This window comes from Pezoporus occidentalis, unplaced genomic scaffold, assembly GCF_034315485.1.
Source record: "Pezoporus occidentalis ecotype Australia unplaced genomic scaffold, CSIRO_AGI_Poc_V1 ctg59, whole genome shotgun sequence".
Lineage (NCBI taxonomy): Eukaryota > Metazoa > Chordata > Aves > Psittaciformes > Psittacidae > Pezoporus > Pezoporus occidentalis.
This window is the reverse complement of record NW_026915932.1, coordinates 3896629-3922168: the sequence shown is the minus strand read 5'-3', so window position 1 is coordinate 3922168 and position 25540 is coordinate 3896629. Positions and strand designations below refer to the sequence as shown.

At 37.1% G+C, this 25540-nt stretch overlaps 1 protein-coding gene across 4 annotated transcripts in view; it reads right to left on the bottom strand.

The window, feature by feature from the left end:
- RHBDD1 (rhomboid domain containing 1) overlaps positions 1-22467 on the bottom strand; it is a 46225-nt gene extending 23758 nt beyond the window's left edge. Inside the window, exons 1-5 of one of the 4 annotated variants that reach the window (XM_062638908.1) lie at positions 22239-22454; positions 12871-13389; positions 11425-11557; positions 3311-3399; positions 1595-1645 (exon numbers count right to left, since the gene is read on the bottom strand). In XM_062638908.1, the coding sequence (XP_062494892.1) occupies positions 1595-1645; positions 3311-3399; positions 11425-11557; positions 12871-13303 (706 nt within the window). In that variant the 5' untranslated portion in view covers positions 13304-13389; positions 22239-22454. Of the gene's footprint in view, positions 1-1594; positions 1646-3310; positions 3400-6681; positions 8775-11424; positions 11558-12870; positions 13390-22238 lie in introns of those variants that run through there. The other 3 variants (XM_062638907.1, XM_062638905.1, XM_062638909.1) reach the window with 3 other exon arrangements.
- Positions 22468-25540: the final 3073 nt, after the last annotated feature.

The window sequence follows — 25540 nt, the reverse complement described above, 5'->3', positions numbered from 1 at the left end:
ATTAGCCATTAAAGTACCTTTACCAACATAAATTTTTTAGAGTTCCCATTTACCCTGCTGTACTGGGATACTGAAGGAAAATTGAGCATCTATGAACATGGAATACAGAGCAATGCAAGCAGCACACCCAGGCTCTGACAGACTGAACAGTACGTGTACGTAGGCAAACATCTTCAGCTGGGCTGACACTGGCAGTCATGGAAACACGGAGCTTGCGCTCACTACACAGGCTATGTTCACATCTCACTTCATTTCAAAATATTAATTTTATTTCTTTACTAGCCTTTAGATTAAGTGTTTTTTACTTGAGAACTGGAATAATGGAAATCCTGGGTAAATTTAAGTTATTACAATCCTTGTTGCTGTTGGTAAGGAAAGTAGGTCAATATCTTTTGGTCAGGAAGTACAAAACAAGTGCTTCAAAAATATTCAAGGGCCTAATCTCACTTGTGGGAATTATTTAATTATTTAATTAATTTCATTATAATGAAATTGGAGGTAGATAATGGAAGACAAAAATCTACCATGAAAAATAAAACCAGTGCTCACCTTGGCTCATTGTGGTTTGAGTAAGCACATATTGCTTATTAAAGACTATTAAAAAAATAAAAACTCCTGCATTACTAAGCATCAGAGAATAGTAAGAATGATCAACCATACAAAATAGCTTTTGTGTAAGTAACCATATAGACAACTTTTCAACCAGATAAAAACTAGATGACTATGGTGAGTCAATCCTGGTGAGGACTGAATTCGATAAAACCATAAAGAATATGAAGTACATGAAGAATGAAGGTTTAGGTTCTTTTAGTTTCCCTTCCTAGAGAAGGATTAATGTGCATCAAATGAAATTAGCGGCTAGCAGATGCAAAGCAAACAAAAATGACAGATTCTACACCAGAAAGTAAACTGTGAAGTAATTCTTCTGTGACGATGTAGGTGTTAAAAAAGTTCATGGAGATTCAAAGAGCTTTTGACAAATTCATAAAAGAAGAATCTACCACAGACTATTAAAGACAAAATTCCTCCATAGAACTTGCTGCTGAGAACATCTTAAGGCACAAGCCACTGCACAGTGGCAAGTATTTGAGGGAGGTATCACTACATATTTATCTTGCTCTTACAGCAGGTGGTTAGGAAAGAGTAAAAAAATCACTGCAGGAGATAACATGCTCTAAGCTATACATCCCTCAGCTTTGATCCAACACATAGCCCCTCTCACAGCTGGCTCCTCTCCTGTCCCTCCTAGACAAGGCCTCCACCTATTATTTCTATACACACCACATATAATTATTCCACCTACATAAGAAGTGAATCAAATGCGCTATATTCAAAGTGTGCCAGTATTCTAACTATTCATCTATATACTGTGAAGAAAGCCTAAATTTATTCTGTTGAGGAGTGGGCTTTTTCCTTGTAAATTACATGGTTTACAAAAAGTGTTCAAAGGAAGAAATTCCCTCGTGAGTAGGGGAAGTCCTAGAATGGAACAGATAAAACTGCCAGATCAGGCAGATCAGGTTTTCTATCATTAACAAAAGTTATTCTTTTGAAGCTGGAGTAAGTGTTTAGGTAAGCAGGTGAGAGAACTTACCTGAATAGTAATCCCTTGGCCTGGCAGGGTCAGACATTGAAAAAATGCCACCTAAATATAACACATGTACTATTAGAATAAAATAATCACACCTGTCTTCATAAAATACAAAAATCAAGTTTAAAATACTTTCTTTCAGAGTCTGTTTCATCAGACACAAATATGAAACCATGAGTATCTATCAATTTTTTTAGCATTTAGTGAGGGAATATAGTATTGGTAAGCCTGTATGTTGTTCCAGATTTTATAGTAATGTGCCATTAAGCAACATGTAGACTGAAAGTACAGGAAGCAACCTACCAAATGCTCTCCAGAATATATAATGGATAATTTCTGCACTGAGACTGTTCATTGATAAAAATGGTGTCATGGGTTCAGCAGCAGCAGTCATTTTTTCTCCTTCTTAGTAGCTGGTGCAGCACTGTGGTTTTGACTTTTGGCCTGAGAACAGCGCTGATAACACCAATGTTTTTAGTTACTCCTCAAATATTTAGTCTGACCAAGGACTTTCTGAGCCTCATGCTCTGCCAGGGAGGGGGGGAAGCTGGGAGGAAGCAGAGACAGGAAACCTGAACCAAACTGAGCAAAGAAGTATTTCATACCACAGCACATCATGCCCAGGATGTGATTGAGAGTTACCTGGAAAGGCTAGTTCACTGTGGGGTTGGACTAGGTATCAGTCAGTGTTCAGTCGGGCTGGGTATTATCAGTCAGCAGGTGGTACAGTATTCTCTTCCCTTGTTATTTCCTTTATCATTTATTATTATCGGTGGTAGCAGTAGTGATTTGTGTTAGTACCTTAGTTACTGGACTGTTCTTATCTCAACCTGTGGGAGTTACATTCTTTTGATTCTCCTTCCCATCCCTCTGGTGGAAGAAAAGGGGGGGGGGGGGGGGGTAAGAGAGACTGCGTGGCTGATTTATGGCTGACTGGGTTTAAACCACGACAAATAGGTTAATGCACAGAAAACTGAGGACTGGAATAACATTGTACTATTTCTGCTCTCGTCCACAGGAGAAGATGACAACCTGTGTACTAGTACACTCCTTCCTCCAGGTCTTAAGTCACACAACAGGATCTCCATAGCATGTGTCACTAGCAGTACCATGAATTTTATCACAGAATCCTAGAATAGTTTGGAAGGGACCTTAGAAGGTTCCTAGCCTGACTCTACTGAGAGCAGGATTAGCTATGAGATCAGGTTACTCAGTCAGGGCTTTATCTTGTTAAGTCTTAAAAACATCCAAGGATGGAGACTGATGAACATCCCTAGGCAGCATGATCGGATGCTTGACTGTCCTAACAGTCATCAGATAGCCATAGAAAATGCAATATTAACATTAAACTCATGCAACACTTTGACACCTGTGTGCTTCAGTGGAGTAGGAAATCTGATGTTTCGATCTCTATTTGTCCACTTAAAACTTCTAAATACACATGATTTACAGACTGTATCACCAAACTGTGATAAAACCTCCTGTGAAGAGCATACATATTTGAACAAATAATTTCCCACTGTACAAACACCATATCCATGGTCATCTTGATGGCACAGTCATGAATAAAGTACTCAACCTATCAAGTAATCACACATAAAAACCAGATTGCCTAAAAACTTGCTGGAATGGCCTGGATTTCTGTATGCAAGGCTTTCTGAATTTTAAAAATAAAAGTGTCTCTCATGCAGATTTTATAAACTGAACAAAACTATATACCTGCACAGGCTTCCATAATCTTCTTCAGAGGTCCCCTAGTGTACATCAATCCAACAAGAATCCCTGCCAGATGCCCAGCAAAAGAAGTCCTGGAAAAAAGGAAAATCTTGTGAGTGATGGAAAGGAAATTTTTTTTTTTTTAAGGATCCAGAAAGGGGACTGCAGACCTTGTAACCAAGAAAGTACTTAAGTGAGCCCAAGCACAGAGAAATGACCTGCCTGAAAGGACATACTGCCCAGTTGCTTTTCTTCGTAGCTACCTTAAAATTGGTAGGTATATATACAGTTACAGAAAAGTATCTAATAAATATCCAGAAGAAGCCAGAAACTAATCGGACAGATTTTAAGTGCTTGTTTACAGAACAGAATACTGTTTCCCAAAAGCACTGAAAGACTTAAGGAGGTAGGAAATTAATTTTAATCTATAAAAAAGTAAAACCACATAATTATGCTGAAATGTCTTGGTAGGATCTACTGAAACCATTCACAGTTTCAAATTAAAGCATAAAATACAGTACTTTCTACTACACAATCAGTACAATCCTACAATTAGTCATGGATCAGCATTAATGCAAATCCACTGCAATCTTTATAACAGTGTTTTCAAAATTAAAAGAATGAGTGAAATGCTGAGATCCAAATTCTTTTCTATACATACAATTTCTTCAAAAAAAGACCATTGCCATTTGCATTTAGAATGAAAGGGCTCTAGAGCCTTTTGAGAAGTCAACATGGAGGAGTATGTTCACAGTAACTAATTTGCTTCAAATACTTCCATGACTGTGGGGTATTCTACAAATTCATAAACTAATTTTCACAGCATTCAAATTAAGAGTTAAACTCTTATGTTTAATCAGGTTTAAACATTAAGAGTAAAATCTTTTGAGCTTAACCAGGTTTAAAGCTACTTATAAATTGTCTACCTCTTATGAAGTCAGAGAAGCCAATACACCAAACATTAAGATTTGCTTATACATGCAATTATAAATAACTCAGTACACTAGATTTATAATGTTTGTCCAAAGATTCAATCCTCTGTTTGATGCAAAAATAGATTTAAACATTACGCTTTTTTACATTTTGGTCAGAAATCCACAAGAGTTACACAACTGATGGTATATGAACTCACTACACATACAACTTCCAGGCATCACTGGTGTACAAGAATGTGTCACTAGAGGGAGATGAAGATCAAATCTAAATTCACTCTTTTGTCACCTACTTAATAAGAAGCTTTTATTCTGCTATGTCGAGTTGCATTTCTGTCCTGTAAGTAAACAATGAATTTTTGTTTTAGAGTAACACATAAATGCTGATGTGAAAATCTATCGATAGGAGGTAGTTACCAAAATAAAGTATCTATAAGGAACTCATTTTCCTAACAGGTTTTTCTGAACAGATCTTCCAAATTTTTGAAAAATATATCTCTGACTTAGAAAATATCTGTACACAGAAAACATTAGGTATTTCAAGACGCCTTACTCTAAAAATCACCAACATGAGACTGGTTCACCTATATTCCTGGCAGTGTTTTAACAACTTCTATGCTTATCTTGATTTATCTGAGCACAACACTGTTTCACAAAATCCAAAATCAAGGTCTTTGCTCGCAATGCAGTGAAGCTATATATTTACACAATATGAATAATCAAAAAACCTTCAACTTGAAGTCTTTAGGGGGGTGATTTCCACTTCATGTCTATTGAATAGGCTAGTGTACTAGACACCTAAACACTACTTATGGTTTAATTATAAATTATATTAAGGAGTAAAAACTTGTAATGCAAATGTTTAAACAGGGTTTTCTAAATGAAAAATTAAAAAGCATTCTCCCAACTGTTTTGAGGATGGGTAAGGTTCCAAAATACTGTAAGAGTGTTTCTATACCCATTCTTAAGCAGGGGACAAAACAGGTAAACAGATGAGAACTCTCATCAGAGAACTACAGACTAATGACTACCTTCTGTTCGCAGGTAAAACTATTTGTTCAACAAATACTAGGACATATAATTTGTGGATACAATCAAGGTAAAAATGTCAGATACGGAAAACAGTTTTGTGAAGAACAAATCATATCAAATCAACCAAAATTCATCCTTTTAGAGGATAACAAGCCCAATGGAAAGGAAGAATTAGCAGACATCACACATGCTGTATAAATGCAGAACTGTCTTACTGCATTTGTCATAAAGAAGGCTTAAAAACTTCTAAAACTACACTAAGCAGATACCTAAGTGGCTGATAAGCCTAACTTAATATTTAAAAGTGACTCATTATCAAACTTTGGATATGAATCCACTGGATTTCTTTAAAAATCTATTCCAGTTATTATTTACAAATGACAAGCTAAGAGAAGCCCGACGGGTCACTGGAGACGGTATTATAATTCACAGCAACCTGGACAAAATGAAGTAGTGTTTTGGAAAGAACAGGGTGCAAAGATAAATACAGAGTTCTGAACATACCACAGAAATCATCAACTATACAAACAGGCTACAAGTGACTGATAGAAGACCTTCAGGACAGAACATGGAGCACACAGTAAAACACAGATCAACATGCCATACCACTATAGAAAAGACATGTATTTTACTGAAAAAATGTTAACGGGAGCACTATCTGAAAATAAAATGAAGTAGTTTTCTGCTCAGCAGTGGTCTCTACAATCACCTAAGTCTATTGAAGAATTATCTCACAGATAAAATAATCTTAAAATATGGAAAAGATTGCCACAAATAGGAATGAATACACTCCACATTCTCTATTCATAGGATAAGGATGAATGCACATAAGTCACAGTAAGAGATTAAAAAACACTTTGGTAGAGCAGACTGCCTCTGCTTCACAAAGGAAAATGAGAGGGCTACTAAGACCCTGCAAAGCACAATCAGTTTATTAAAGTGAAGATCTTGAAAAGTGCATTAAACATCGATAACTATAAAGGATATTTACATTACATATACACATTTGTCCTTCTGAGGTTATAACTCAGAGCATGTATTCTGAGATTAGATTCACTCAGATCCTCTATATTCTCTTATTAAAAAAGTAGATTAGAATTGTTAAATTACATGACTGTTTTACACATGCAATTAATGTTCTTCCATCCACATGCCTTAGTCCAAAGTAGATACTCTTATTTCCAGTGAATTTAAATATATTTGAACAACAAATCCTGAATAATGTCACTCCTTTTGAAATTTTACTACATTTTACAGTGAAATTTTCAGTAGATTGTCCTTTTTGAAAATTTATGTAATGGATTCCTTGTCTACAAGGAGCTGCGATTTTTATCTTTATACGTTAAGGTTAATGGCAAAACTACAATTTTTTTCCACAAGGCAGAATTATATGCAGAATTATATGCAGAATTATATGCAGAATTTAGAACTAAATGCCATGGATTTTGGCTGAAAATAAGTTAATAAACAATTTACAAGGAATCACAAAAGTAGTGCGAAAAGCCCTGTCCAAGCACATATTACCAAAGCTCCTTTCACTTGTACTAAAATTTCCAGTTTTCTTCCTTGTCTAAACCAGAAAACTGCAGTTACCCCTATTTTCTGCTTTCAGTAGCCAAACCTGGCTCTAATTAAAAACTCTTATAATATCAATGATAAAGGAACCTCCATTATCAGTTGATTCCAAAATAGACTTTTTACACTATTCTTAATATTTTTATGTCTTGACTGCAATGTGTCTTTTAGTAGGACTAATGAAGAACCATTCCCATGATTGCAACATGATAAACTACTGCCTTTTTTCCTGCTGGCTTAATAAAGAAAAACTGACATTTTTTTTTCACAGCACCATTTTCAGTTTCCATAACATAAGCTGAACTTTGAATGTGAATATAAACAAGGTTCTTGACTTCTTAAATTGCATGTTTTTTCTCTAAATGTCAATGAGCTTGATCAATATTAACTACTGTTCTCCCTGGTATCAAGAAATTCAAATGATGTCTCATTTAACTTTTTGTTTGAAAACTAAGATATCCCCAGAGATCTTATCTCAACCATTCACTTCATACTAAGGATAATTATACAATATAAATGCTGTTTCTTCAAGACATCTGCCATCAAGCTGATGTGTACATTACTTCAGAAAAATCTTCTAAACAAAATTACACTTTTTCATTCAACTGTATAATTTCCATTAAAACTGGTACCACTGGAGGGAAAACCATTTCTACTACTTTTCATGTATGAGATATCCTGACACAATGTTTACAAGACTCTAGTAATTTTTATATTAATATTGTCCAGTATCTTTACAATTAATTCAAATCATTTCCTCACTGTTTGTGAATTTATCCCAAGTTGTTTCAATTCTGTGGTCTCAGTCACCTGACTCAACAAATTAAAACAGAACAAGAAAGTCTATACCTATCACTTACTTTCATAACTTCTTCCTAACAGCAAACCCCAGTCTGGTAGGTATTATTATTATTTACTCATGCAATTCTACCACAAAACAAAGCCACTTATCTAGCAACAAAAGTATGTCTTTAGATTAGGCCATCACTACAGTCTTTTGTGAAAAGATCTTCCCATGCAGTTCCTATTCTAAGGCTAGGAAGCACACATTCACTGAGCAAGCAAACTAAGGAATAATATCCAAGTGACTACTACCAACTTTATTTTTGAAAAACAATATTTTTTTTGAGACCATGGGAATCAAATCCATGTATTTATACAGTTTATTTCCAAATTAACACAAGCAGACAATTTCATATGACAATTTAAGCACCTGACTAAAAAATTTAATCTTGCTTAGAAAGCAGGTCATGGAGTGCTAAGCAACCTACCTGAATGTAAATGAAACCAAATTAAATGATTGCATAAGTAAAAGTCAGCTTATTTTACACAGCCTTATGCAAGAAAATGCCATTACCACTTAAAATGGAAATGGAAACCTTGTTAATAATTTTGTAACACACTGAGAAAATTACATAGAAAAGTAAAAGCTAAGCTTGACAGAAGAATGAAAGGGTATTAAACAGTTCTTACCACATAATGCCATTCCTTGTCAAACCTGGTGTGGTTTTGGGTTTTTTTGATCAGTTTTTCTTAGCCCTTTTGTTCATGATGAATAGGGCTCATTAATAAACCCAATAATTAACAGTTCAACAGTAAATCTGACTGATAACCAGTGACAATTCAGTGATATCCTTAAGCATTAAACAAGTGAGAAGTTAAAAGAGCAGATGAAATCAGAAGATAGATACATACAGAAGATCTCATAAGGTGAAGGTTATTAAAGCTATGCAACACATTTGTCAAAATATGTTCTTACATTTTCAAATGTGATATAAATTAGTTTTTGTGAGGTTCTGGGCTGTTGGTTTGGGGTTTGGAAGTTTTCTTGGGGGGATCTCTGCATTTGTATTACATTTACCTGCTTCGACTGTGATCTGCAGTCGAAACAGGTAAACAACTTCTTTATTTCCTGCAGATCCTTGAACCTTAGTGAAATGAAGCAACAATTAATTAAAAGTCTACAGAACTCACTCAGAACACATTGATATGGTTTATTTAGAAATATTTAGAAACAAATTCAAGACTAAAACTAATTTAGAAAAAAATCTCATGTAAGAATTATATATTTTATTGATTGCATCATTCACAGATATGCAAAACATTATCAGATGCCTACCAAAACACAGGTCAAAAAGAAGCCTAGAGAAATGCCTAATTCAGTTTTCAGAGATGCAGTGAATGCATCTCTCTGCTGAAACATTACACATCTGAGACCCTCTGAACTCCAGAACAGCAAATTTCTGACAAACTGCAAAAAGAACAATTCTGGATAGTCACAATATCAAACGTCAACACTTCTGAACTCTGGGAAAAAAAAAAAGAGAAAAAAAGAAAAACAAACCAACATCCTCTACTCTTTTCCACTCCTAGCCTTCCACTCACCCAAAATTTTCATCCTTAGTTGCGCTTAACTGAGTTTTGAAAAACCCATAATGTCCAGCTTCCAAAACCCAAAGTGTCATCTTTATCAATCTGATAAGTGTTTGAGTTAGTTCAGAAACAACCTCAAAGATAATCTTTTCTTTTAACAGTGAGTATAGGTAGAGTACCTCCATGCAAAAGGAATAAATGACTTAAGATACCAAATGCCTAGTTCTGGAAGAAACGGAGATTAAATATAACTTTTCACATGCCTGTTCTTGTTCTTCCATCAAAGAAATAATGCCAAGGATTGCCATACAAAGCCTAGATCTCAATATCCTTACTTTATGGAAGGCAAAGATTAGAAGGATATTACACAGCTTTTAGATTTGCCCTAGAACCAAAACATTAATGAGAAAGAAAAGAATTAAGAGATGCCAGTAAAACCCTAATTCCTCTCATAGCACACAAATCAAAGTTTTCAATAGCCTCAATATTACTCTTGAATCCTTCATTGGTTATGGATTCTCAGGTGATCGTGATGCATCATCCCACTAAGGCGGGTCCAAATACATTGCATGTCTTTCTGACAAGACAAATATCCTGCCTTAATTACTGACCTCTTATTTTTTCAAAACTAAATTATGCAACTTGATCTACAAAGCAACACCATTTAATCAGACACTTCAAGTATTACAACATGCCCTGAACGCACAGGAGTGTGTAGGAGAAATGCTCCAAGAGCTACAATTGTTGTGGTTCATTTCAGGGCAGTTGGCAGGTAATAATTAAACACGTTGTGTTCTGGAACATGAATTTCTGGAGATAACTACTTGTCTTCTATGGCCCACATAACAACCAAGACTGTATGCAACAGTGTAGTGGTTCTTCACACCATGCAGCCATGTAAGTTTCCACAAAATTACAAAAGTTCTTTGACATTATTTCTGGACTTCTGTACACTTTTACAAAGACATTTCTGCAATAATGCAACTGAAAAACAACACCAGCCAGCTACTAAACTCATGTTTTCCCTCTACTAGATATAGTACAATATGCCCATGGTTGTACTTTAGACATAATGCTCTTTCATTATTCTTTAATAATAAAATAAACAGTAATATTGAACATATCACCAAGTAAAAACTACATTAAGCGAACGTGTCAGTTTATATTTTCCTAGATTTTTTTTTTTTTTAATACACTGAAAAATCTGGTTTATGTTTGTAGTAATGCCATGCAAGTGACTTCCCAGCTCACACTTAAAATTGCATGTGCAACAGAGCGTTCTGCAGTTCTTCTGTGTTTTAGCATAGGATTACTTGCTGCAGTCAATCAGGCAGCAAGTCATAAAGGAATAAAACCAGTGCCTAACGTAAGTAATATTTTAATTCTCATTCTGGTCTAGGAAACATTCTATCTGCTCTATCACACTATCTGACAAGACGAATATCATTATCGCTCCCTCTTACCCTTTTCATTTCTTTTTTTTTTAAACATCTTTCTGAAAAATGGAAAATTGTGTATGAATTGCTATTTGGTAGCTTCCAAGTTCGGTGTTTGTACTTCACATATGGTCTCCAATGTGATGAACAGTTATTAAACATTATACAAGAAAATTACTGATTTGCAACTAGAACTCCATAAATCATCTGCCAATGAAGACAGACACTGTTCTCAAAGAGGTAGGCACAGGTGAACTGTGCTGGCAGCAATAAGGACATGGGAAAATTGAGGGAGATGATGAACAATGCTGCAGGACAGTGAAACCACTACAAGTTGTAGAATACTGGATGATAACTTTACCAAAAATTAGAGGAGAGACTTCAAGAAATAGACTGAAGGGGTAAGGACAGAAATAGCAAGCAAACAGCGGAATGCTGTTTTGCCAATGAAGCCCTTGTCATCACAGTATATTAGTTTGGTTACTATACTGAAAACGCATGTCGCTTTTCCTTGTCCACCAATTTTTGTTATCTTCCTTCAAATAGTAATACCTTTTTCTGGGCACAGTATTTAAGTGCCTTATTTTTAAATTAGCTCAAAATAGAGGATGTTTAGGAAAAAAATGCAGACTATAACCTTAACACTTGATTTAGCCCCAGTGCTCCATTTGGATATCAGCTAATACTACACATACTTCATAATACATTTCAAACTACTTCAGATAACCCAAATCTCTTCTCCTAACTTTGAAACATTAAATGCACTTACCCTGGGGAGATTAAATGAATAGCCACCAGCTCCACCCAACAAGCATATTTACTGGATATCCGCAATCCAAGGACACTGCTGACTCTTCCAGGATTGTAATGGTTGTTAAGAACTTTCAAAGCAAACAAGACTCCTGCAAAATAGAAGAAATAATGTAAAAAGTACTTATGCCCAAGTATTTATGCAAACAACTACTGAAACTGAAGAGCATGTAGCTTCACAGACCACTAAGCACACTGTTGCACGCCTCAACTACAGTTCTAAACTGTTTCTCCAGTGTACTTTTCAGTAACTTAAACCCAAGGATAAAAATTATGTATTTGTATAACACCCAATTCTAAGTTGCTTTTTAATATGCCTACTTACTGTACCTATTCAGGTATTCAAAACATGATTTTAAACATATAATACGAACATAATATTCAAGTGGAAGTTCTAGTTGAAATAATTGACAAAATTATTTGAACTCAAAAAAATATTCTGTGATCTGAGAAAAGCCATTACTGAGAACAAAACAAAGATACACATAAAGCCCGAATTCTGAATGGGAAATCATCTTTTATAATCTCCAGAATCATTTGTTTCTGGGAAAAAAAAAAAAGTAGATAAAATGCTTCTAATCACAATAATGATTATTTACTTCTCATTGACTGCAACTGTTTTATCTGTTTTATGCAAGCAATAGCTGGTATGGCAGAATGAATTCACATAATTTACTTGAACTTTCAGGATTCTTTTAGAAAGTTCCTCTCAAGAGAAAGCTCACACATTTGCCTGAAAAATCTACAAGGAAAAGATGACATGAAAAAGATAGCAGAGTTGAACATCAATACAGATAGACTGAATAAACACATTAAGAAGGTTTCTTTCTCTTCCCTTCTAACACCAGAGAAAACAAGGGTTAGCAAAATCCCTTAACTCATCCAGTAACAATAATGTTGTCATTCCAGGATCAAATATAAACAAGAAAGCATGTATGCACACACAGGCATGCACAGCCATGAGTCTCTTGTAAGGCATGGGATGGGGACCCCATCTGGCACATGACCAATATCTACCAGCCCTGCCTGCTAGTAGCACTGCTCTTCAGTATTAGTCCCTTTTTCCATAAGGCATGGGAAGCCATAAACCTGCATCACCTGGATAATTGTAACACTAAATGTAACTTGTTTGTTTGAGGAAAAGGACATGTAAATTGCTATCTGGCTACGTGAGAAACTAGAGATTAATCTGGTGGAAAAAAAAAAAAATAATCTTAGAGTGAGATCTCAACACTACTCAATTACACAGCAGAGTACCTGCTTTTAATTAAAACCAGGATAACTTTACTGGCATAACAACCAGATGCATGTAAACAAATGTACACCTATCCAGTTTCCACATTCTAATACTGTTATATAGTACCTATATTTTACATATGTAAAATGGACCAACTATGTTCCTTACCTGAAAAACCTACAGCACAATTCATTTCATATGAAGGATCATCCAGAATTTTCACGAGCATGACTTCCAATGCCATATAGACAACTCCAATCAGCACTGAAAATACTACAATTATGTATGCAAACCATGTGCTCTTAAGTTTTTTTTCCAGCATTATTCCCTTCCAAAGCATGGAAATCATGTTATAATATAAATGCCAATCATCTACATGGTGGACAGGAGAAAGTAGTAAACGCTGCCAGTTCTTGTTGTAGAAGCCTTCATTTACACTGATACACACTTCAGGCAGTGGTCTCACAGGATTCAGAAAGAAAAAAATATTCAGTGCAAGTACCCCAAGGGTAACAGAAGGAATGTTCTGGAGTCCAACTTGAGAAATTTGATAAAGCAGCAAAAGCAGTCCAGCACTGACTCTTCCCTGCCTTCGTTGCATTATTACTTCTTATTCAAAGGAGTATGAAGATTACACCGATTTCTAGCCTTTTGTTTGAATCCAAAGCCATACAAGTTTCAGAAATCCTGAAAGAAAGAAAACCATATCTGCTTTATTATACATACACAGAGGTGTTTTCAAGCTCATCACTGCCTTTTTTTTTAATTAAGTGCAGTGCATTCTTCAAGGTAATCAGCTGAGATTTTTTTTTTTTATCAGAACAAAAATTCAAATTAAAAAAAACCCACGCAGTTTTTAACCTGGCATGAGACACAAATAAAAGGTATTTATAGAGATAATCCAGACAAGCACTGTGAGTTAAAAAGCCTGCAACTTCTCCTTCATGTCCTTCAACAGGCTTTGCATCATCTATAAAACCCCTGGGTGTTCCAAACATGTTCTTATTAATACCCTGATTCAATCAGAATTTTTAAAATTTTTGTAAAGAAAACAAAAATTCTCAGGGTTTTGGTTTTCAGGCTATCTTTGCTATGTGTAGAAACTATTTCATGACCATTTCTAAAGCTTTCATAATGTTCCATATGAGCCAAGAATGAAAATTAGAAGTCACAATTTCAACAAGTAACAGAGACACAGCTGTGTACTTCTAAATGTAAGCTTTGAAAATTCTTATTGCTCTCCTAGTGACTGTAATTCAAAGTTTAGTATAAAAGTATGCAATGGAGAAAAAACTGAGGAGGATATCACATACAAGAAAAGCACATAAAACAGTCGTCCACTCAAACAGCGCATCCAGACAGTTACAGCAATATATTAATCTCCACCTTATTTATGCCAGCTAAAACAGGATTAAAATGGACTATAAAAGTTCTAGATATACCTAAAAATAGGGTTACTATGACAGAAAATGAGAAAGGCCATCAAGCTAAACTGTGCAAGTCTATAAAGAGACGATGGAGAAAGCTGCATTGAAGAATACAGAGGCTTGTCATGGAGTTTCTAGTGTGGAATCATCAGCAGAAGACAGGAAGACACACTGAATTTCAAGAAGCTTCTGAGGGCTACCCTCAACTTGGCCAGTACTATTTTTAGTTCCCAAAACTTTCAAACATTGGGATACAGACTAAGCAAACTGGCTTGCTTAACTGCAGTGCATGTTTTGCATTCATGAATATCCTAGGCAACAGTGTTCACGGACAAGTCCACCCCTCTATCACAAGCCCATCTATTATGTTGCATCTTTTCCCTGATGGCTTGAAGTGTCATGGGCCCACTGTGCTAAAAATAACACACCCTTACGTTGCCAATCTAAGTCCATCTGAGCCACTTTCATCTTAGCAGCTTTATCCACCTGTTGGCTGTTTCGACATTCCTCAGTGGCCAGACTCTTCCGTGGGCATCTACATGGTGTACCTTCACCACCAGGTTCTGCACCTGGGCAGCAATATCCTGACAGTGGGACAGCCCAGAAGGGTTTACCTCTGGGTTGCCAGTTACTCTGTTTCCATCCAGAGGCTGAGGAATTCTCTCCCTTTTCCAATCACCTTGTCAGTGCCTCCTTCCCCAGAATGTGAACCCAGCTGCTTGGCTTCCCTACCCTCTAATTCCAGGCTATTGGCTTCATTATCCCACATTTAAGCAGGAGCAGCTGGGTGATAATGTGCTAAACTGCAACATGGGTGTGTTATCAACATTATTCTCAGACTGAAACCAAAACACAGCACTGTACCAGCTACCCGGAAGAAAATTAACTCTATTTCAGCCAAAACCAGGACTACACTAAGTGAACACATGGAAAAGAAGGAAGTCACCTCTGAACAATGTTATCCTGTAACAACAAAAGGAACTATGAAACAAACACAAGGTTCAACATCAAAGATTCTAGAGGCTAGAGGTCATCTAGGCTAGAGGTCAGCCTACCTCCTCCACTTATATGCAAGTGAGAGGAGCATATATTTCCATGCTAGTTCACACACATAATTAATGGCACTTCTTAAAGCGTTATTCTAGTCTGGATTTCTCTCTCAACTGCATTTATGCTTACTACAGTATTTTACAAGAAGAAAAAAAAAAAAAAAACAAAGAAAAAGGTAGCATCCTCAAAACAACTATAGCTCAGAATAGAAGTAAATGTACTTGCTACATTAAACGGAAATTCACTGTTGGTTTTTTTCTCCACAGGGTCTAATCTCAGACCTATGCCACATAACATCTAAGTCGTGCCCAAAACAGAGTGGAAACAGCAGAAACACACTTTATACCAGGCCTCTTGAACACCTAGACTAACTGGTCTAGAACTAACTAGACAGGTGCCTCTAAAACACAGTTTCTAGTCCTCACAATTCAAATACAGAGACCAAAGCTGTAGTCCCTACAAATTTCAAATGAGCTAAAACCTCTTAAAGCATAAATTGATTGTTGCAGATGATAATTAAAATATAATGATGATAATTCCCTGCCCATGGCAGGGCATTTGGAACTAAATGATCCTAAGGTCCATTCCAACCCTAACATTCTATGATTCTATGATTAACATTGTCAGCCTTTGACTTTTTAATATCAATGTTACAAAAGAAAAATGTACTTATTACAAAAAAATTAATCACTGTCTTTCTCTTCTTCCATAATATATGCTGTTATACCAGGTATACCAATATCCCCGAAGTTGTCTTCTATGCATCTGCCCAAACCTCTGACTTTTCTCATACCACTGACACAACATTTTTTCCACCACAAAACTGTTGACATAGAAAACTGTTAGAATTTAAAAGTCTACATCATTTAAAGTTATGTGGAAACACCAAACTCTCACCATACCACATTGTTAACTTGCCAAATACTACAGACTTACTTCTTAACGCTTCCACCCCTGCTGTTGATACTCTTTAATTTCCAGCTACTTTTTACTTTATGGGAAAGAAACCCCTATGCAGCATATATCCATAAAATAACCATGTAACATGACTGGGAATGGCTTACAGTAATGGTATGTATTATAAATCATTCCCATTATTGGGAGAAATCAAAAATGTCAGCCAAGACACATAAGCGATTATAAAGGAAAGATATAAGAAAGAAAACAGTAGTTATTGTAGAGCCTTCTGGAATGCAATTCAAAATGTATAGAGCTTTCAACTGTTTGAACATTCTTCCTCAGCCTCTACTCTGTTTATTAGAAGTCCAGTGAGGCTTAAGACAATGAAGCACTTATTCCTTTTTCTTTTTTGAAAACATGCCACCCACTTCAAGCTGTACAAATTTCCAGAACAGACTTGAAATGGCCATTTGTCTCGCATCTAGACTGCCACGTGTCTGCATTCTTGTCACCTACTCAAGATAAATGTCTGAACTAAACATCCTCAGAATTTGTTTGCTTTTGTACTAATCAAGTGCAAAACATTTAAATTTTATTTTTACTGTGACAAGCCCCCTTGCTCACTTGGCAACCATAAAATATTATGATTTCATATTACTGAAAATTCACGTAATAAATACTTCAGTAAATACCACTTGAAATTAAATGTTATACTGTCTTTTCTTATAGCTATAATAAGTTAAAGAATCTCCCTGTATCCTTGCTCCGCCCAAAATGGACAGAGCTACCCTGAAATTTTGATTGAGGTTTCTGTGAATCAAGATCTAGCACACTGCCCTCCTCCTAAAACAAAAACAATAGTCACACTGTGACTTAAGCCTAGTTTTTCCTGAGATTTTTTTATGACGGAAACATTTAACATCTCATGTCGACCAAGGGCATGAACACAGCTGTGATGTACAGATGCTGCTGTTATCTGCACGGCACATCCTCATCTTGACATCTGTCACCAACCTTCCTTCCCTCTAAAAAGGCTTGCTTCTCACTGCTTTACAAAAATTATTTGTAATGGAGGCCCTTTAGCATTGTATAACTCCTCACTGACAAAAATTAAAAAAAAAATAAAAATTAAATTCCAGGGTTACTCTTTCAGTTTGGATGAGGAATATGCCAATACGATTTTGAAGGGCATTTCTCCATTGCCCCCACTGACTTCACCGTGGCTGAAATTGGAGTGGCCTTAGTGTCCATAAACTAGTCTCTTCTCAGATTAAACTGATCAGGAGATGTATTCCAGGAAAGAATGCAGTGCACTCCAGGAAAAAAAAAAAAAAGGCATTCAGCCTCATGTTCAGATTAGACTAGACCAACATAATAAAAACATCTGAAACATCTCAATATCAGATCTTGAGCACAAACCGCTTCACACCCCACATAAACCTTAATACGTCCACACTGCTCATCTATAAAGATTCAGTCTCAAGGTATAAAGACTTATCCAAGTCAAGACTGAAACAGAAACAGTGTTTTTAGGGCAAAAGAGTGCTACAAAGAAAGCAGAAGCAAACTGTCACCCTTTTTACCATCAAATTAAATGTTATACTGTGTTTTCCTATAGCTGTAACAGAAGCAAACTGTGACCCTTTTACCATTGCTCTCAAACTCTGGAAAAGGGAGGCGAAGGAAAGCGTAACAAAAAAAAAATATTAGAAAAACGCAAGAAAAAAATTGAAACATAATGAATTATCCTGCTTATATTAATATGTTTTCAAGGAGCAGGTCAACCTCAAGCTGTCAGTTACAATAAGCTTTGAAACATACAGACAATTACACAGTTCATAACAAAAGACAAGGTTCTGACATAATTATAAAATCAATCACTTTATAATGAGTGACTTCGGGATTAATCAAACGTGCCTTTAAAGGGCATAATGCACTTTCATTCACAAAGGAATGTTGAACTTGAAACTGAAAAAAAAACATGTTTCAGAATTTTGTATGAGAAGTCATACATGGATAATACAAACATTTCAAAAAATTAAGTCAGTAACTACCCTGCTGAAAGGAAACAAAACAAAGTTAAATACCAACATAAAATGACTGGAAAAAAGGCTACGTCAAAGTATTTTTTTTTATTATGCCACATTTTAAGTGTTCTTCAAAGTTTTCTGTGAGAATAAGGAAGTTCTGTTTCTTCTGTATGCTTCATCATGAAAACTGAAAAGAGGGTTAAAGAGCTATAAAACATTAAGTACTATGAAAAAGAAGCCCTTAACAAAACAAGCTTTTAAGCTAACAACAACTTAGAACTGAATTGTGTTCTGAAGGGTGTGGTAATTACTATTCAGAATAAAATACATATATGTTAATTTATGCTAAGAATACTTTTGGACACCTTATCTTAAAACAAACAGGATAGCTTTTGTAGGAAAGAACAGAAGGGACTAGGTCAAATCTCATACTCTGCAACACATCTTGAGTATGATAACCTGAGACAGTAACCATTTAAGGTTTTAACTGCCTTATTAGTTTGACTACTGCTATTTGAACAAAAAATACTTAATGACTGCAACCTGCCCATCCTTTAGTTAAAATACAGTTATTTAAATTATTTCATTATAATACTTGGCTTGCCATACCACTGGAAGCCCTGTCAATCTTGGACTTGTGTTTTCTTTCACAAAAGAGAAATCAGCTTCCTTTATATGTTTATCATATATTTAAATTTAATTAGGCTCAATATACAAATCTGAATATCAGAATGAGCACCCACTGGACTGTAAGGCTTATAATTGGAAAGAGTAGTTATATTCTCTGTCATAATTTGAGACTACTAACATGATCACTAAAATGTCCTTAATACAACTATACGTTATCCACCTACTTCATTTCCTACATGGCATCCACTTCTAATTCAAAGTCTTTAAATTCTTCAGTTGACTACAATGACACTGAAGTCATAGCAGGCAACACCTCCTTATGCCATGTGAGGACATAGCACTTAGAACCAACAAGCTTCCTTAGGCCACCACTCCCAGACAGATATAAATTTGAAAGCTTTAAACAGAGCAGTCATTCCGATTGCCCAAACAGTCCTTGAGTTCTAAGGAGCTATTACACTACCATGTACAACTAGAATCACCTGCACAATTTCTCTGTCAGAACTTCCCTTGAAGCCAACAAAGTTGACTAAGCATGGCCTAGAAGACTTATAGCAGAAATTACATTATGCTATTGAAACACCAGCTTGACCCCCAGGCTGATACAACATGTTATGGGAAATTTACAGTAGCTAGAAACTGAACAAAGCCAATGATCCCTAGTTGCAATAAGAAAAAGAAATGGGAGAACTTAAAGAAAAGGTAAAAAAAGTACTGTATTAGCAATAGCAGAAAAATTATTTCATGTAACAGTCTTCGAAACCTCTTCAGTTTGTGAAAATTCAGATCAACAATTACAATCCAGAAAATTACTGAAAACATATTCATTATGTGCCTAATCTACCACTAAACTCATTCCTTCCTGATTTTTCAGTTTCCCCATTACCTTCAGTAAGCAAGCACTGTGGTTTATTCACATGCCTCAAAACGAAGGCCTAATCTATGGCAAAAAGGATTTACTTGTAACACATGCAGTAGCAATATGTGTTTCAATTTTGTCCTGGGTTCAGCTATAGCAGTCATTTTTCTCATTCTTAATAGCTGGTGCAGTGCTGTGCTTTTGACTTTCAGCCTGGGAACAACACTGATAACACTGATGTTTTTAGTTGTTGCTAAGTAATGTTTACTCTGACCAAGCACTTTCTCAGTCTCATGCTTTGCCAGTGAGGAAGGGAAGCAGGGAGGAAGCAGAGACAGGTCACCTGACCCAGACTAGCCAAAGGGTATTCCATATCACAGCACGTCATGCCCAGTATATAAGCTGAGGGTAGTTACCCAGAAGGCCCAGACTGCTACTCAGGTCGGACTGGGTATCGGTCAGAGGGTGGTGAGCAGTTGTATTCTCTGCCCTTGTTATTTCTCTTATCGTTATTATTGTTGGTGGTAACAGTAGCGGGGTTTTATTACACCTTAGTTACTGGACTGTTCTTATCTCAACTCGTGGGGGTTACATTCTTTTGATTCTCCTCCCCATCCCTCTGCGAGCTGGGGGAGTGAGCGAGCAGCTGCATGGTTGAGTTACTGGCTGGGCTTAAACCACGACAAGTTTTCTCCTCTGGAGACAAAGATCATACCAGCCTCCTCATAATGCAATATCAAACAGCTCCTGAAGGGCAACAGCCTAATAAAAAAAAAAACCTTTTCACTATTATGGCTTATTCTAGTCAAGAAGCCGATTCTGAATATAGTGTCAAAAGAAGTAGGTTTTGCTCAAATAAGTTTATATAAAAAAATTATGCTGCAAATGTCAAATCATTTAAGTTAGTTTAGTCTAAGACAGGAGATAGTACAAGGTAGAATGGCTTTAAAAAGCATAAATTTGGATTGGATATAAGAAATAATTTATTTACAATAAGGGTGGTGAGGCACTGGCACAGGTTGCCCAAAGAAGATGTGGCTGCTCCATTCCTGCAGGTGTTCAAGGCCTTGAGCAGCATGGTCTAGTGGAAGGTGTCCCTGCTTGTGGCAGGGGGTTGGAACTAGATGATCTTTAAAGTCCCTTCCAACCTTAACTATTCTACGAGTCTGATTTTTATAACTTACACCTATCAAAGTCTATATTTTAGTAACTCTCCTTAGAAATTACTAAGGTTTTCCTCCACTGAAAAACAACCACAAAAAAAAAAGTCTGTGGCTCCACACAGGAGCCACTATAGCAATGTCAGGGGCTTGGGTTTAGGGTTTTTTTAATTAGAAAACCTAAAAGCAACCCAGAGATAGTTTACCTCTAAATTTATATGCCACATATAATCAGATAAAGGACTTTCGACCAAGACAGAAAAACGCATGTATCAAAAGTTAATTTCTTTCTTTGAAGCTTCAGCTATTGCTGAAGCTCTCTAGTCAGTCATAATTACTTTATCATAATAGTTTGAGGAGAGATAATGGACTTCCCTTTCCAGTTCTGCGGAAGGAAAGGCATGTAAAGGTTTAATAAATATTTTTACTATCCCCATCTCATTACTAACTACCTCTCAAAAAAATAGGACACATTTACACATAATTCAAACCAGAGAATTAAAATAATAATTATTTATAGTTATATCACAGTTTAAGATAACAAAAATACATCAGAAAAACAGTGGACCAGACAAGGCCACAGTCAGAATTTTAACTGCACAGATGTTCAACTACTTTAATTAGGGTCAGAAGTGAGGGGATTTTTTTTTTAAGCTTGATTGCAATATTTGCACTTGTATAACCCTAAAACTGGGTATTTAAACCAGAAGAGCAACCTCAATTATACCAAGAATCTTGTGATATAATTAAAAAAAAAAAATGCTCCCCTGACTCCACTTCAGAAGTGTTAAGCACAAGGGCTCTTACAAGTTAAGCATTCCTTAGTTTGTTGCTTTGAGTGAAAATTTGGCTGCAATTTGTAGGAGAATGGAAGGACAGGAAGCTTACTTTCTAATTAAATGCTTTTCAAATAATATTGGTTAAATACAGAAGCAATTCACAAATACATACTCTCAAGTGTTAGTTTTTAACTTTTGTCAAGACCTCAAATCTTTTCCAATTAACAAAACACAACTCCAGGAAGATCACTGCGCTATCTCAGGAAATTGAACCGACCCCACTATCATTTAAACACAGTTTACAAACACTTGCCTTACTTAAACTCAGTATTTACACAAGCACAAGAAAGCTTACCAAATATAGGTTAAGTACATTTGACACTGCTTTTCCTTTGATACAGTTATTTACAGGTTTGGATTCGGCCTTTAAACCATCCTATCACGCTAACAAGGAAAGAAAGCTGTATCATTCTGGAAGATTTTTTTTTCAATTTATTATTTACACAAACTGTAAAAAATACTCTGTAGGAAAAGGCAGTAAATAAAAGTTGAAGCCACCCAACTGTCACGAGCAGCAGTGCGTACTAAGGCGTCGCTGCATTTAAAATTAATTTGCTGCAGCTGATTGATAAGACAATCGTATCTCGGTTTTGGAACCTGGGCATCAGCACTGCCACATCTGTGCCAGTTTTAACTGTCACCTTTTTCAGGCACTGCTTCCTTCTACCATCTCAAAAGCATTGGCAAGAGCAGAGTTCTACAGAAAAGGGGAAGAGAGGGGATGGCAGAGGGCAATCCTAAGAGCTGTCAAAAAAGTGAAATATTAGATATTCTGCGATTTCTGAAACTCACTTTGCTACTCCAAGCACCCATAAACTTCACTCCACCGCTCTGCTTTCAGCGGCGGGGAACGAGCTAAGCTCGGAGGAGAGAAACTTACTAAAAGCCAGCTCCGGTCAACCAAAGCCTTCAGGGAAAGCCCACCACAGCCCAGGCACCTCTGAAGTGCGTTTTGTCTGGGACCGCAGGCACCCTCCGGGCACAAGCGAGCGGCAGCTCGCCGGACACGACACCCACGCCCGGGCCTCGCCTCACTGCCGGCTCCCACCCTGCGGGGCGGAGCGGAGCCCACAGGCCAAGCGACCTCGCAATGCCACGACAACCACCGCCGAAGCCCTTCCGAGCCGCCCCGGGACGGGCTGAGGGAGCAGAGGGCCACGCCCTCCGGGAGGCAGCGGCGGGGCACTTCGGAGCTGACTGGCGATGGCTGATGGCTGCCGCCAACCCAGCTCCGAGCGGCGGCGGCGGCAGCGGCGGCAGCAGCAGCAGCTGCAGCAGCAGCAACCGCTACAGTGGCGGCGGCGGCGCGCACGGCCCCTCCGCGCCTCAGCACTCACGTTCTCCGATGGCGGCGCAGCAGGACGTTGGGCGGGCTGTGGTACCGTGCGGTAATGCAGCGCCGGCGGGCCTAGCGTGGCCTAATGGTACAAAGCCCGTTGCCTAGTCTTGCAGCGCTCTGCTCGGGCGCTGAGATACTCATCTGGGAGAGGGACAGCGCCTCCTGTTACTTTATGTACACTGCAGGCAAGGGGGGGCGGTGTTGCGGGTAATACAAATTGGGGAAGATAGGGGGTGTCTAAAGGTGGTGAGCGCGCTGCTTTCTAAGTAAAACGTTCAGTGAATACGCTCTGGTAAAATACCGGCTCCATGTAAGAAAAGCATCTTTTACCTTCTCACTTGGAAGGCTTTGAATTGTGTTTATTGTAGAAACATCTGCGAAAATATCTGTTACTGGTGCTACTTCTCGTTAACATGCATAATTAGGTTCCTTTTGAAAACGTCTTAGGACCCATGCATAACAGTAACTAGTTCTATAAGTTAAATCGTTCATTAAAGGTAATTAGAGGAACACATTAGTTTCACTTCTGTGGAATGCTAGTCACTGGTGTTAAGTATTATTCCCCCAAATTTATATAGGTATCTAGAGTGTGAACGTTGTTACTAATATTCAGTCGGGAACATAGAGAAAATCATAAATGCCTAAAATAATAGGTTATCATAGAAATACTGGCAAGCTGATGATGCAAATATGTGACTAAAAATGAATCATACAAAATCCATAGCAGAAGCTACATGTAAAAGGCCCTATTTTGCCATCATTTATGTGGCACTTAGGTTTCATAGAACACTTTGGCAATTCATTCAAGTATGTCATAGAATTTATTAGAAAATTGTATTCTGCTCTTCCAAAAACAGCACACAGCTCTGCAGACTGGCAGGCTTGAAAGGGGCTGAATTCCTAGAAACAGGGTGGAGATCAAGTTGAAGGAGCAGACTTTGCCAAAGAAAGCAACTTCAGCATAGTGCTCTCTTCCAAGAACTAGCAGAAGCCAAAAGAGGAGGGCAGGTTCAGTGTGTGCCACCATTTAGATACACTGTCTCAAGCTCCTTAGTTTTGGCACATTCTGATCTGTTACCTCAATGCTAATCCTTATAATTCATAGAAATCACAAGATGTGGGAGTTAAAAATGTGTAGGCTTACTGATTCTCTATCATACACCAGGTTTTCTACAACTGGCACCATTTTCTGTAGTAGTGTAGTCAGTTTTCATGCAGTCATAATTCCAGTCCATAATATCTAAAGATGCCATATTTATTATCTGAGTGCGGGTCTAGATCTTATTACTGGATGTACAAATCCTGAGATTGTGGTTCTCTTCTGGGACCTAGAAGATCTGGATTTTATTCCTAGTTCACAACCTGAGCAATCATTTGTTAATATTGCATATTTTCAGGTACTTACTGGTAATGGCTGGGGTAACAGAAGTCACAGGAAGATTGGGAGTCTAAGTAAATGAGTATTCAGGTAAGACAATGTCCCTTTCCATTCAGGTAACTATTAACAATACAGGTTCTGCTTCCTAAGTATGGTATGCCTGATTAGTAAGAGAGTTCAATACTTGGAAAGAAAATAAGGAAGAAATAAACAAAAACGTTTTCATAATCCATGTACACTTAGCATGGGAGTGACGCATACGGTTAGCACTGCTTACGCCTTACTGCTAACTATATAATCCATGTAAATATTTATAATACAGCTATTATCAGTGTAAACATACAGCTTAGTCATATGTTGACCCATAATGAAAAAGTGACATTGAGATCTTTCCTTCGCTTAAGAGCACAAGGTTTAAGCGGGTGTTAGGAGCTGTTGAGCAGGTTTCAGAACACTCATTTTTCTGAGATTTATACTGAGGCTTTTTGACATGAAATAATTGGGAAGGAGCAGCCTGCTATGGAATGCATGGATGCAAATTGAATCCATATCTGAAGGATGTTGTTTTAATTAATGCTGGGAATCTGATACCAGCATATTTGAAACACTGTTTATGTTAATCTTGAAGGAACTAGTTATGACTAGCCTACAAACGTGAGAATGTCAAAGCATGGTTATAGTAAAGGAACCGAACTGAGAGAAGCAGTAACCCAGAATTTGATACATAGAATATTATGAGTCTGTCATAAAATTAACAAAGTACAGATGATTAAAGGAGCAGTTTAAACATGTTATGAGTTTACACGCAGCTATTGTACCACTGCTACCATTCTGGTTCTGAAAACAACACAACGCTTTGGAAACTGTGGAGGCAAGCCCTTCTGAGAAATACATACAGAAACAAGATCTGATAACAAATGTTCTGTATGAATTCGGGGCTTACTCTTTTGGAGTCTTTGATGTGACATCAACTTTGTATTTGTTATGTAGCCCACCCATACTAATTTTCCCTTAGTGTTGCACTTTCTCCAGTTCAGCATCACCAATGCTGTAACTTCATAACACAACATGGAAAAATGGAGTGAAAAATGTAGATGCTTTCTCTCCAGCTTGTAGAGGTAAAAAGGAATATATCCTGGAGGTTCTTTATCTGTTTGTGTAGTCTGCCAGAAGGAATAGAATAAATGTCTGGTGGAAAATAAAAGACGGCGTTAGTTTGAACATCG